This window comes from Colletotrichum abscissum (assembly GCF_030869225.1).
Source record: "Colletotrichum abscissum strain IMI 504890 chromosome Unknown Scaffold_77.1, whole genome shotgun sequence".
NCBI classification, from domain to species: Eukaryota; Fungi; Ascomycota; class Sordariomycetes; order Glomerellales; family Glomerellaceae; genus Colletotrichum; species Colletotrichum abscissum.
The window spans coordinates 69,077-83,540 of NW_026850522.1; the positions used below are offsets into that span (position 1 = coordinate 69,077).

The 14,464-nt window shown below is 40.2% G+C and overlaps 5 protein-coding genes across 5 annotated transcripts; 2 read left to right on the plus strand and 3 right to left on the minus strand.

Annotated features, from left to right (window-relative positions):
- Positions 1 to 636: 636 nt before the first annotated feature.
- Positions 637 to 2,036, minus strand: CABS01_15949 (uncharacterized protein; the record flags this gene model as incomplete). The annotated part of the gene is made up of 4 exons (XM_060549281.1): positions 637 to 1,291; positions 1,353 to 1,494; positions 1,554 to 1,840; positions 1,897 to 2,036. 4 exons carry the CDS (start codon positions 2,034 to 2,036, stop codon positions 637 to 639), a joined length of 1,224 nt encoding a protein of 407 aa, XP_060390815.1.
- A 946-nt stretch (positions 2,037 to 2,982) lies between these two features.
- Positions 2,983 to 4,212, plus strand: CABS01_15950 (uncharacterized protein; the record flags this gene model as incomplete). Its single annotated transcript, XM_060549282.1, has 2 exons — positions 2,983 to 3,531; positions 3,598 to 4,212. 2 exons carry the CDS (start codon positions 2,983 to 2,985, stop codon positions 4,210 to 4,212), a joined length of 1,164 nt encoding a protein of 387 aa, XP_060390816.1.
- Positions 4,213 to 4,484: 272 nt separating this feature from the next.
- On the minus strand, positions 4,485 to 5,993 carry CABS01_15951 (uncharacterized protein; the record flags this gene model as incomplete). Its single annotated transcript, XM_060549283.1, has 1 exon — positions 4,485 to 5,993. The coding sequence occupies one exon, from the start codon at positions 5,991 to 5,993 to the stop codon at positions 4,485 to 4,487; it is 1,509 nt and encodes a 502-aa protein (XP_060390817.1).
- Positions 5,994 to 6,280: 287 nt separating this feature from the next.
- CABS01_15952 (LSM domain-containing protein) lies at positions 6,281 to 6,812 on the plus strand (the record flags this gene model as incomplete). Its single annotated transcript, XM_060549284.1, has 4 exons — positions 6,281 to 6,310; positions 6,466 to 6,537; positions 6,594 to 6,668; positions 6,735 to 6,812. The coding sequence occupies 4 exons, from the start codon at positions 6,281 to 6,283 to the stop codon at positions 6,810 to 6,812; spliced, it is 255 nt and encodes an 84-aa protein (XP_060390818.1).
- A 212-nt stretch (positions 6,813 to 7,024) lies between these two features.
- On the minus strand, positions 7,025 to 7,580 carry CABS01_15953 (uncharacterized protein; the record flags this gene model as incomplete). Its single annotated transcript, XM_060549285.1, has 2 exons — positions 7,025 to 7,206; positions 7,286 to 7,580. The coding sequence occupies 2 exons, from the start codon at positions 7,578 to 7,580 to the stop codon at positions 7,025 to 7,027; spliced, it is 477 nt and encodes a 158-aa protein (XP_060390819.1).
- Positions 7,581 to 14,464: the final 6,884 nt, after the last annotated feature.

Below are 14,464 nucleotides of genomic sequence, written 5' to 3' on the forward strand. Positions count from 1 at the left end.
CCAGACGCTGCTGCATTCGCAAAATTAGGAGAAAGAAACTTCAGGCGCGGACTCCCATTCCTGCTTGCCTGCTGCGCCTATTTGGGTTCCGGCACTCTGTTCAGTGGCTCTCAATCGTGTTGTGCTTAATCCGTACTCTTGCAATAGAATGCAAAAGCTTCGGCGAATAACAAGACTCCTCACGCCAACTTGATCCTTTTCTCTCGAACCCGGCAACTCGTCTCTCAGGAGGTTTGCAGGAGACCAAGTCACACTGGAATCAAATGATCGTGTCACCGAGAGAAACAGTACCGCAGCAGGATTTCAAGTGAAAATGATTTGCAGAAGAGAAAGAGGGCATTGTAGGAGACAGAGGGGAACTCGTTGCTCCTCTCTACTGTCTTGCCCCAGGCCCGTTTCTGTGCTCGTCTATGGTATCTTGGTATCGAACAAACGCTCACTCTCTTGCTGTAACCTGTTGAATGCTCGTTCACAAACCAGAAGAGTGTTCCGCTAGACCCCCGATCGATGAGGGGGTGGTGCTGATGAGATCAAATCGCCAGCCAATGCCAAATTAACCCAAAGGTAGATGCTCACCGCTACCTTAACGCCGCCAATATGCAATGAGAAAAGGTGGGAGTGTCTTAGCGAATTCCATCAACTCCGCCGAGGGGATTGTTGCTTCATCTGTACCCTACGTACATTCATAAAGGTTGATTTCGTCTCAAACGTCTCCGTCTTGGGATTCCAGAATCCCCAGACGTCGATCAATACGAAGCCCTTGGGTAGTTCGCATTCAACGAACCCTGAAACGAGGATGCAGCCGCGCGGAGGAGATGGTCGTGTGGGCTTCCAGGACTGCGCAAGCTTCCTTCGGAATTCTCTTGCAGGGCCATCTGTTATTTGCTTCATCCCCTCTATATGGGATATGGCAGTGTCCCTGACAAAGTTTGTCTTGCCGCCGCTCTCTGGCTCGTCTGCCTGTGATGGATCCGTTGTCTTGCTGACATTGTGAGAGGCGTTCTCTGCCGGCGTGCCATCAGGAGTCTGTCTGTTGGCAGACGGAAGAGGCCCCTGAGTCTTTTGTTGCATGTTGCCACCGTTGACTGATGGAAACGTTTGAACAGGCTTGCTTGACTCGAAACCAAGGGCTCGGGAAATATCCATGTAGTGTTGTTTTAATAGCGCACTCGTAAAAGCCCATGAAGATACGGCAATTGCATCCGGCCAAAGTATCTTTTGTAGGCGTTTAACGGTCAACGAGTCAACGGGCTGAGTTGACCAGTACAATCCATCGCCTTGCAGCAGTAATCTAGAGCGTATTGTTAGTGGCTACCTGATCGCGTGTCATGGGATGGTTTGAGTTCGCGTACCCAGAAGAGTAGAACACCGGTGGTGGTCGGTATGGAAAGTCGATGTCCAGCCAATATCTACGAAGCCTTACTGAGTTGCCACATCTAGCTGTGATTACCGGGTGCCTCTCGACCGAGGACTTCACCCAGTTGGCAAGGTCGGCTAGTGACAGCGATCAGTCGGGAGAACATTTGCAGCCAATTCTCAGGATAGGCACTTACCGCGGATTTGGGTCTGCGTCCCCTTTTGTTTGCTGAGTTTGACGAACTCTAGCCACTCGGGGTCGCTGCCCTTGTACGGCGGCTGGTTGACAGATTTCGTCGTAAAGGGGAACGGAATGAACCACGGCTCGGCATCCTCCTGAGCTATTTCTTCGTCAAGCGCCTTCTTCTCCGCCGGTGACAGCTTCTCGTATTCGCGATCTACATGTCGAAAGAATGGATTTAAAACGGTGGACCAGTAAATGTGCCAACAAGCGAGCGAAATGCCTGCTCCGATGAGGAAAGTTCTAGGCGCAAGGTTAGTGGAAGCAGGCTTGACATGATTTGTGTGACGTGGACATACCCGGCCCTAAATCTAGGCTTTGAAAGCTTCACCCTCTGCACGATGACAGTCTGTTGGCTGGGAATTTGTGGCGCGACTGCGCGAACAGCCAAGGTGCTCGCATTCGATATGCCAGCGCGAGGTCGGAAAACCCGCCACATCACTGTAGAGGGGGCTCGCCGCTCGCCGAGCGCCGGCTGCCGGACACGGAGAAAGGACGAGTATTTTTTCGATAAGAGTTCGATGGCGTCGATCGTGATGCTTCAGCTTGCTTCAGCTTCGTCGTGGTTCTTTTGATGGTTGGTGGAGATGGATAGAGGATGGCAACGACGGCGGCGGCGGCAGCGGGATGGATGGCGACGAGAGGCAAACCATGGAAGTCGGTAAAGTCGCGGTTGTTGAAAGAAGAATCAGGGCGCAATACAACGAGTTGAAGGTGGGCTGGTGTCTGACAGCGCCCTCGTGGCGGCTTAGGCGACTGCTCTGATGTACGATGTATGACAACGTTAGATTAGAGGCGGCTATTGATTCTCTTTCGCATTATACCAACGGGAGGTTCTAGATGCGTGAATGCGTTGCTATCGGCACACAGTGTGACGAAAGCCCCTCCGATAACGTCCCGCCACTCTGTTCTGCCGTGGTGCATGAACCGTGGACTGTTGGCGGCGAGGAATGCGGCAGCTTCAAAAGGGCCCGTAGCTTACCTAAGGGAAGTCTCAACTGTCCCGGCAGGTACGTACAGTGCAAGCCTAAGAACCTCAAGCACGGATCATGTAGGAATGTCCACCGTCCACCTCGAGGGACCTTCCCCCCAGGTCCACAGTGGGAGAATGTATTACCTAAGCAAGCCGATCATAGTGGAGCAGCCGGAAGAATATCTCTGCCGATATCCGTTTTTGGGACACGGGGGTTGGATGGGCTTGGCCTGGAACGTGTGGCAGTAGCAACAGCGTGCAGGCGGAGCACTGTGAGCTCGACATCCTCGACGCACGCCGCAGCTTGGTGAGAGAGCAGCAAGCAGCAAACAGTCGCATCCACATCCTCCTCCCCTCCACGACATCATCAACGAATCCCCATCTACGAGCTCCAACCACATCAGACGACACCATGAAGCTCTCCGTAGGGCTTGCGGCTGCCCTGACCGGCGTCGCGACCGCGCTCTCTTCGGACCAGCCCGCTGACGTATATCTCCTGCAATCGAAGCAGTCTTCGAGCTCCGATATTCCATCATTACCACGACAGATTGCCCGCCTTATCCTCCTTCAACGCCTGTCACCCGAGGGTCAACATGCATCCTGGGATCTTCCCGAGTCTATCTCCAACGAGAACGCTGTCAGCTACCTGAACGAGTTCGGCAAGGCCCCTCAGGCCCTCTTCAGCAATGCCGTCTCCACAAACCCGTCGCAGCTCGTCGTCATGCTCGAGGGCATCACTGCCGACGATGCCAAGACGCTCCAGAAGTCTCTTGCTACCTCTGGACCTAGCTTCAGAGTTGGAGATGCTCCCTCCATCACGGCCAATGATATGCTGCTGGCCAACGACTTGCCGTCGGTTGGCGTCACCGCAAAGAACTGTGCTTTCGATAAGGCCATCAACCCCTTTGCCGAACAATGTTGGAGTGGCAAGTCCTCTGTCGTCAGATATGATACCAAGAAGGTGAGCATCGAATACTCCAACAGACCTTGCATCCTTCACAAAGAAACTAACCCTTTCTCTCCTTAGGACTCGTCAATCCTCGTGTCCCTCACTGAGAACGCCACCCTTCTCAAGCAGCTTGCTGCCAATGGCGAGATGGAAACCATCATCATCGCGATGCCCGAGTCATCTCGCAACTCCAAGTTGCGTCATTGGTCCTCAAAGCCCGAGGAGCTCCGTCGCCGCCAAGCCGAGGAAGTCATGACTATGACCGAGACTGACGACCACGATCCGCCCGCACCCACTACGCCAGTCCAGAGCACGGCGCCATTCGTTGGAAATGCCGAGAGGGGTACTATCCCTTCTTGCTTTGGCTCGCAGGATGCCTGTGTCAAGGCCACTGGTAATTGTTCGGGCCACGGTGAGTGCTTGAACAAGTACGCCAAAGCGGATGGCCAGTCAGCCGGAAAGGAATGCTTCTCCTGCATGTGCCTCGGAACTAAGAACGAGACCACTGGCAGCGTCACTCACTGGGGCGGCAGGACTTGCAGCAAGATTGACGTCAGCGTTCCCTTTTGGCTGTTCGTCGGCTTCGGTATTGCCATGGTCGGTACCCTGACCTTTGCTATTGGTCTGCTCTTCAGTGTTGGCGAGGAGAAGCTTCCGGGTGTCATTGGTGCTGGCGTCTCCAAGACCAAATAAGGATCGTTGTTGGATGGTCTCATTAAACAATAGGGATGAAAGGGCCTTGACCTCGATCAAGGCAGGGTGATTGTGCTTATAATCGGCAAGTGGTAGTCTGTACCATAGGTGTATTCTCATGTGGCGTTGGCATTGGCAGGACATTTCTCTCTTTATGCGGAGAGGTTATTTCTTAGACAATCGAAAAGAATTGAAGCTATGATAACATTATTCCTCTTTTCTAATCTGGGGTATCGCGATATATGAGGTACTGTCGGTCCCGAGTACAGTAGCTAGTCGACATCTCCTACGTTTGGACGATTATTCGGTGTCGTTCCCAGGCTCTCGAGGCCCCTTTCAACCCTCAGCTCGCTCGCTCCGGCATTCGTAATCTGTCTAGCTGGCGATTGCGTAGTCGACTCGACCGAAGCTCCGTTGCCCACAGCAGTAGTGTACTTTTGTCCAGCTTCGTTGAGCAACTGCTGCACCTCGTCCTTCCTGACCATGATGCCGTCCTTCTCCTGTGTCAGCTCATCCACCCGCTTCTTCTTCTCCGCAAGCTCGAGCTCCATGGCGCGCATTGTAGCCTGTAGCCTTGAAAGACAATCTGTCAGACTCGGCAGCGGCGTAATCTTTGGCGGAACCTGCAGGAGCTGTTCGGTGGGATTGCGCTCGGGCTTCTCTAAGCCGTCCATTCCCGACCTTGTCTGTGCCGCCTCGAAAGCTGCACGTCGTTCCGCCTCCGACGCATCGGACTCATCACCCGAGTCTCCTTCGGCCATCTTAATCTGCTCAGCCATCTCGCGCCTGCGGCGCTGCTTCTCCTCCCTTTCGGCCCTCTTACCCAGCGACAAGCCGCCATCCTCGACAAAGTCATCGAAGCCTTCGCCAAGATCTTCATCCTCGGCGACGAGGCGAGTTTCGGCTTTCTTCTTCCGCAGAGAGGTACCGCCGTCCTCGGTGTCGTCAAAGGAGATGAAGTCGCCATCTTGCTCTTGCGCCAGCCGAGCCCTGCGCTGCTTCCTCTCCTGGATCTCGGCTTCTGTGAGAATGTTTGTTTGGGCCGGCTGAGATGCAAACTCATCCTGGTTCACTATCAATGCGCCCTCTAGCTCAGAGGAGTCTAGATCCATCCCGTCTTCGTCTTCTATGCGCAGGGACGTTAGGTTCTGCGGCGTGTTTGGCGTCTCGTTTTGTAGTTCGCTGAGGTATTCTTTGCTGTACTTTGGACGGTCTTCATCATCGTCGCGGAATGATCGCATGGGTAATCGGTTCTTGAGCGCACTGTTTTCGAGTGCCTGGTGACCCAGAGTCGACTTCTTGGGGGTCGTGTATCCCGACTTTGCTCCCTGGTCGCCATCACTTCCAGCACCACCAAATGACAATCTTGAGGAGGACTGGCGCTTCTTTTGCTTCAGTGAGCTTGAACGGCTCACTGACGGACGAATAACTACGGGTCCATCCTCATCCTCATCGTCCTGTGCAGCGACTTTGGGTTTGGGTTTCGTGGTTGCGCCGATTGCGACGCCGCCGTTCGAGTCGTCGGTCTCGTTAAAGTTGATGCTCTTGCGCAAACCAGACTGGCGAAAAGGCTTCCTTGTGAATTTGACTGCTACCGGTTCACCCTCTGGAGACTCGTTAGTCTTGCGAAAAATATCAGCGCAAGGTCTCTGGAAGGGATCTGCAGACTCACCATCCTTTACTGGCTCTTGACTAGTTGGCGACGCTTTTCCCGCGTCATCTTCGTCGTCGTCAAGAACCTTGATTACTTTCGCTTTTCGTTTTGGCGTAAATGCACTCATTTTGTGTACTTTGAGGTTGCGAGTGTGACTTTTGTTCGGTGTGATGTCAGTCAGGCAGCTTCGCGACCTCTCGGAAAGGTGTTGGCGATAACGCGCCGATAAGACGATTATCTCCACGTGACTCCACCCAATTTTCCAGATAACGGTTGGTGGCAGAGGGATCCCCTCGGTCAGGCCGTCAGAGCTCCGTCGCGTCGCAAAGCTCACCTCGCGCGACATCATCAAACCGGCACCTACCCATTGAACTCCTCCTCGGCACTCTACACCCACCCACCAAATTACTCAAGATGGCGCCCGCACAGCCCGAGCTGAAGAAGGTACGGAAGCCCCGATTTCTCACGGACATACCGGAGTCTCCAGACTTGTTCGATGTATTGCCAGATAACGGAAGCTATGCAAGCTGCTTGGCTATCCCTCATTGTCCCGTCCATTGCTATTTGAGATTTCGGAAAGCTAACACGTCTTTTCGTAGTACCTTGACAAGAGACTGTTTGTCCAGCTCAACGGCAGCCGCAAGGTCATCGGTGTTCTGCGCGGTTACGATGTACGCAGTCTCCTGACGATCTGCTTGGGTGCGGCCCCTGCTAACCTGTGTCAAAGGTTTTCCTGAACATTGTGCTGGACGAGGCTGTCGAGGAGAAGGAGGGCGGCGAGAAGGTTCGGATAGGCATGGTGGTATGTTGCGAAAGACCCCCTTTCCAACCTTTTTATTTGGAACATTGAACACTAATATAGCAACAGGTCATCCGCGGCAACTCCGTTGTCATGCTGGAGGCTCTGGAGAGAATCGGCGGTGACGATCGCAACCACCAGCGGTAAAAGGCGCGTCTTTATCCGGTGGTCGACTTCCGCGAAAAGGCAGTACAGGTTTTACAAGTTGGCGTTATGACGGCAAAAGATGATTTTTTGGTTTCAGAGACAAGGATGGGGATGAAATATGCTAGATACCAGCACAACGATGTCACATTCATACGGCCCAGAAGTACGACTGCGCAGCCTGCAATCATAGGCCGGGACGAAGCGGGGTATTTCTACTTGTCGAGACCGGCCCAGGCTTTCTCGTCATACCAGTCCATCATGCGGCCGCCATACTGACGAACCCAGCCCTTGATTCCGCCTTTGAGGATGACGACCTGCACGGCAGTTTCGCCAACCTCGTCGAAATAGTCCTGCAGCCAGTTCGCTGACCGAGGGCCACGGCCATTGCTGCTACCTGAGTGGCTTCAGCATGGGGGATAAGCCCAAAAAAGGGAGTCTTAGACAGTCACAAGAGGCAGACGGCGGGAACTCACCGCAGTAAAATACAACACGCTTAATACCTGCCTGCTTGCACAGCTGATGAATGATGGGTCTTGTCTGGTATAGGGATTGTGCCGGGAAGTTGATGGACGTTGAGATGGTGCCACCTTCGAAGTCGTTCCGGCGCACATCGACGAGCAGGAAGGCTCGAGGTGTGCTGTTGCTGGTCGCAGCTTGAGCCTCAAGTAACCCCATCACCTCGTCTGCCTCGACTTCCGGTGACTTGGCCTTGGGAGCGGGAAAGGCCGCCCACCATGGCGGGGTCTCTGATGCTGCGGCTTCTGCCATTGCGTGCTTCTCGTAGGCTACGAAATCCAGTTCTGGTGTTACTCCAGGCTCTCTCTCTCTCTCTACCCAATGTGATGAGACGTTTGCTCCTGACGCTACGTTGTGATGTGCGATTGTTTTGCGGATCGATGGTGCGGGCGTAGAGTTGCGGGCGCACCTTACCCCGGATTTTTGCGACAAGATCTCTACTAGGTATCCGTGTCACGAAAGGGATCTCGAGGCAGGTCGGAACGCTACTATATTAACCTAATTAACTAAAGACTTAATATAAAGAGGGAAAAAATAGAATAGTAAGTAGAAGCTAGTAAGCTAGCCCTTTAGGCCTAGCGGTCTAGCTTATTACGTAACTATTAAGAGCTTAGCCTTATAGCCTAAGGCTAAGCTATAGGGCCTATAGGGCCTTAGTACTTATTATTATAATATTACCCCCCCCTCTATATTAGAGAGTACTATTTATAGTATTAAAAAATAAACCTCTAAATTACTCCTTATTTTAATAAATCTATAGCTATAATTACTACTATTATATTATTATTATTTCTTAGTAGTAGCGAATTACTAATTATAGTAGCTTTTATTTATATATCTAAGTTCCGTAATAGGCCTTTAATAATTAAGTATTAATAATAGAATACTTAGAGCGCTATTAGTATATACTTAAAGCTCTTTATATTATACTAAGTCGGGTCCGTATTATACCCTTTTTAATCCGCTTAGTATTATAGTTTTCCCCTATATAAGCGTAATTTAACGACCTCTAAGACCTCGTACTCCGGTTTACTATCGTCGTTAGTAATTAGCGGACTTTTAGTACGAGGTATTAATAAAGACCCGGTTTCTTAGCTTTAGGTCGTCTGGGCGCCGGCAGTAGTCGGTATACCTCTTATATTATACTTAAATAACTTTTATATTACCCCTAGCGATCTCTTAGGCCTTATATATTCCCTAGGCTATACGCTACGCATTAGTACGGTTTAGCTTTTTTTTTATAAAGCCGAATTAGTAAGTTCGTTTAAATTAGTTAAAAAAAAGCCGTAGCTAACGACCGAATTTTATTTTATATAATAATAGCCCTATAGTCTTACTAAGCTAAGTAATATAAATAAAGTTAACTATAGGTAGTATATTACTCTAATTATCTAAGTATTAGTTAATTAATAATCTTAATTATTATAAAATATATTAGTTTAGTATTTCTATTTAGCTATTTATTTAAAAATAGTTAGTTATTAATAATTATAGCTTAACTTTATAAATCTTATAGAGCTCTCCTTAGAAATCGGAAATAAATTAGGGGCCTCGGTTTAATATAATAGTTTTTAATAAGCTGAAAATAGGTAGTACTCGTTCGTAAAATATTTAGCTTATATTTTTTATTATAATAGTTTTATAATAAGGAATAAATATCGCCCTCTTACCTAAGTAGTTTACTACTACTTAAATATTATTAAATTTTTTTTAATTAATAAGGATAGTTATAAAGTTAGTAGAAATATACTATTACGGGTAGTTAAGTATTAAAAATAGTCTTAGCTCCCCCGGGGGCTTATTATACGGCTTTTATAATTAATAATAAGTATAATAGTTCTATACGTATTAATAAATATCCGTTATTAAGCCCGGCTAGTAATATTATTACTTAATTATTTTTATAACCTTATTATATTCTAAATAGGTAAGGAGCTTTTACTTATAGGCTTTATAAATAATTATAATATAAAAGTTCTTTTTTTTAGGTATTATAAGCTTTTTATTTATTATTAATAATCCGTCGTTTTAAATAAACTAGTACTCGCGCCCTTTAACTATTAGCGCTTATATTAATATAAAAAATATTATAATAAGGTCTTTATTAAGTTTTAAAATTTCTTTTATTAATAAGTACCCCTAGAGCCCGTTTTTTAGTAAGAGCGAGTTAATTATAAGCTATAGTTAACTAATTATAGCGCTTAATAGCGCCCATAGTTCTATTATAATATTAAGGAATAGTAGTCTTAATAATAAGAAGACTTAAGTCTTATTAGCCTTTTTTAGTACTTATTAAGTACGGATATTTTCTATTTTTTATAATAGGGCGTTAGTTAGTACGTTCTCCTTTCTTAAGTAATAATAGATTTAAAAATTAAAGTCCGCTAGTATGTTAGCTTAACGAGCTTATTATAAGTTAAATAGGCGTTTAGTTATAAAAAATAGTAATAGTTAATAGTTTATAATAACGTTAAACTTATACTTATAGCTTATAAGCTCCGCGCGCTATTTTTTTAAGTATAGTACTATTATTAGTATTTTTTTATTATAAATAGCATAATTAAGCTCTATATTACTTATTATTTTTAAATAAAAGGTTATTAAGTACTATAACCCGTTATTTTTTTATTATTATAATAGCGCTCTAGTATATATTAAGTTAGAGGCGTTAGTTTTTAGCTATATTAGTAGCTCTAGTTTAAAATAGTAAAGGATTAGCGCTAACGTTAGTATTAGTTTTATAGTTATAAAAGCTATTTTATAATTAGTACTAAAATTAAAAAGAACTCTTTTATTTATTAATTTCGTAAGGGGCCTAGCTAAGTAGCCGTAATCCCCTATAAATCTCTTATAAAAGTTATAGAACCTAAAGAAGGACTAGATACCCTTAAGTAATATAAGTAGTTTTTAATCTCTAATTATAAAAACTTTCTCCTTATTAAGCTATATACCTTTTATAAAAACTACGAAGCCTAGGTATTTTATAAAAATAATACTAAATTCGTATTTCTTAATATCTACTTATAAGCCTACTTTTTATAAGCAATCTAGTACTTTAGTAATATGCTCTTAATATTAAAAGGGGTTATTAAAAAAGATTAAGATATTATTTATATATACTATATAAAAGTTATTTAAGTACTTTATTAGTATTTTATTTATATATTATTAATACGTAATAGGCCCGTTATAGAGCCTAAAGGGTACTACTTTATACTTATACGCCCCGTAATAGGTTCTAAACGTTATTAAATCTTTAAAAGCTAGGTCGAGGTAAATATAGTAAAAGGCCTACTTAATATTTAGTTTAGTAAATACTTTTACCCTACTTAGCTACGTAAGGGTTTTATTAATAAGTAGTAATAAGTAATAATTTTTTTTTATAACTTTATTAAGCTTATAAAAGTTAATATAAAAACGTAAACTACTATTATACTTTTTTATAAATAGTATTAATAATACGAAAGGAGTATTACTTAGCTCGATAAATCCCTTTTATAAGTACTTTAATAAATAGGCTTTTATAACCTCTAGCTCGGGTACTAATTATTTATATAAAGGGTAATAAGTTAGCTTCTCCTTATTACTATTTAAGAGCTTAATTTTATAGTTATATAGCCTATAAGGCGCTAGTATATTACTAGCCGCTTTATTAAAAACGTTAGTTTAGGGCTATAAATACTTTAGTAAGTTCGTTATTATAAGGTTATAAGTAACCTAGTTATTATTAAATAAAGGGTTTACTTCCTCTTTTTTATTTTTTATAATATAATTAAGCTTATAAAGTAATATAGAGCTTATTTTAATATCGTTCTACTTAAAGTTCTTTTTAAAAACGGGAGCGCTAATAAAAGTAATATCTATTTATATTATTATTAAGTATAGTTTTTACTACTTAGCCCTTTTTATTAGGGTAATACTAGTACCGTTAAGGGTGCGCTCTATTTTTCTTATATTTTTAACCTCGTTTAACTACTATATTTAATAAGCTATTATTTTTAATAAGTATAGTAATACTCTAATTAATATACCCTTTAACTACTATTACTAAAGCTTTTAATTATAACGGGTTATATTTATTTTAAATAGGTCTTACTAATAGTTAGCGTCGATTTAGTATTATATATTAATAACTTCTGGGGTATATAGGTCCTTAATATTTTTAATAATAATAAAGGGCGTCTTTTATAATAATAAGTTCTTAAGCTATATTAATCGTTAGTAGCGAATATTAGGGTTTACCCCGTAATACTTAAACTACTTCCGCCCTAGGATTAAGTCGTAGCGGCTTATATTAAGCTAAAAAAGGGGTACTTTTAAAAAGACCTATTAATTAATATATAAGTTAGCGATTTATATTATGCTAATATTATTTAATTACTTTTTATTAAACTTAGTAATAAGGATTAAGTATTATAATTTATAAAATAAGGCTATATAGAACTATTATAATAGAGAGGTTATATAGTTATTTATAAATCTATACTTATTAACTCTTATATTAAATAAGGCTCTTAAATAAATTCTATATTTATTAAATATTAATATAAGCTCTATTTTAAGGGGCTAGCCCCTTACGAGATCCTATAAGTTTACTAAATTAATTACTAATTTTCTATCCTTTTTATATATATCCCCTAGCTAGGAATTTATTTTTACTAGGGGTTTTAGTTTTTTAAACCTAACTCTATTTTAATAGGGCTTATAGTAGCGTTAACTATAGTTATAGTAATCTTTAGCTTTTTAAGGTAATTTTTAGAGATATATCTAGTATTATTATAGATAAAGTAAGTATTACTATTCTTAAGCTTTTAATATAGGGCTTTAGGGATTATTTTATAAATAAAGGTATAACCTCGGTCCTATTTAATACCTCTAGTATTTTTATTATTTTTACTATTTTTATTATTTTTATTTAAAGTTTAGTAGGCTTAGTTAAAAGCCTTAACCGGGCGGTCTTTTATAAAAAGGGGCTATATTACGTTAACTAACTAAGCAACGTACTTAGTATATTTTTAAAAAGTAGCTATATTATTTAGGTACTTTAATATAGCCTAGTTATAAAAATATATAAATAGCTTATTATAGAAATAGTACTTTTATTAAGACTTTAGAAGCTTATTAATACGCGCAAGCTTAGTAAATATAGAGCGTTTTTAATAAACGTTTTTAAGTATAATTATAAATATATTTAGCTTATAACTAGCGTTATTTATAATAATTAGGCTAATATAAGCCGACTTAAGCTTATAAAATAGCTACTTAGCCGTAATAATCTCGTTAGAAATTAGTATTAAGTATATAAACTCCGTAATACTACCTCTAATCTTATTAATAATATACTCTAAGTAGTACTTATCCGTATTATAATTAGTATTTTCTAAGCGTTTTATAATATACTAAAGCTAGTAAGTAAACTTAAAACTAGTATTATTATTTATAAAAATAAATATATTAAGTATTTTTTAAGAGCTATAAGTAGTAAGATAAAACGAGGCTAAAGTAGTTTTATAGTTACCCTATATTTTTAAGTATGCTAGTTATTATTTTAATATACTAAGAGTAGCGGTATTTTAAATAGAGCCGGCCTAAGAGCCGTTTTTTAATTATTTTAATTTCTTAACTATAGCCATATTATTAATATAAGCTTAGGTAAGGGCTTTTTTTATAATACGGAGCTCTATAATAGTAATATATATAAGGTCGAGGTTTTTATAAGTTATTATATATAAGTACTTAGTATTATTACTTAACTAGCTAATAATAGAGGCTAGGACCTATTTTAATTAGTACTAAGTAATACGTATTTTTAATTATTATTCGATCTATTTAAGTAAGGTCTTTTTATTATTTTTAAAGTATAGTTCTTAAATAAGGTCGAGGTTAATATACTACTTAATATTCTTTTTAAAGAGGATATTATTATAGATATAAATAGGTAAAATAAGCTAATTAGCTACGTTATTAAGGTACGCTAAGTAATTAGCCTAAGTAATAAAGGATAAGAAGCGCTCTATTAGTTAGTTAAATAGCGCGACCTTAAGGTTAATAACTAAGAGCTTAGTACTTTTATTAAAGCTTATAACGCTCTATTAAAACTTATAAAAATAGTAATTTTACTAAAAACTATTAATATAAAAAGAGACCTAGCCTCTTTAACTATATTTTTTAACTATTATGTTTAGTAAAAGGGGTATATACTTAGGGGGTATTAATTACGTTACTTATATATAATTAATTTAATTAGCTATTACTTAGCTTTTTTATATATTTTTTTAATAGGGGTAGCTAGTTAGAATAGTAAGTAGTTAATTAATTAAGATATTATCGTTCCGTTTTTAAAAAATAATTAGTTAAGTAACGTTAAGTAGTATTACGAAAAGGATCTCGAAGTAGGTTAGAACGCTACTATATTAACTTAATTAATTAAAAACTTAACGTAAAAAGGGAAAAAATAAAATAGTAAATAGAAGTTAATAAGCTAGCCCTTTAAGCTTAGTAATCTAGCTCGTTATGTAATTACTAAGAGCTTAGCCTCGTAGCCTGAGGCTAAGTTATAGGGCCCATAGGGCCCTAGTACTTACTACTATAATATCTATAAATAGTTATAACCGATTCTAAGTACCTTATTATTAAAGAAAGTTAATCCTTTCTAAGTTATAAATATAAAAATATAGTTTTAATAAAATAGTATAATACTTACTTAGTACTTAAATTAAAATACTTTTTTAAGCTTATTATAAAAAAAAATAACTATATTACTAACTATTTATTATTAAGGTCCGTAAGTAATACTATAATTTTAATTATTATAATTTTAATTACTATAGCTTTAACTATAATAACTTCGTTTATAATAAATAAAAAGTCTAATTATAAATATTTTAAAAGCCTCTCTTTAAGAGCTATAAGAGCTTCTAAATTAAATTAAAATATTTATTAAAATATTAATAACTAAACTAACCTTATAATAACGATTTTAATAAAAGATTTAATAAATAATACTAAAAGCCTTATTAACGTTAAGTACGATTTACGAAACATAATAACGTAGTTATAAAATATTATTAATATATCTTATATTAAAAAGGGTATTATTAATATTAATAAGATAAATAGGGTTATATTAATATAAT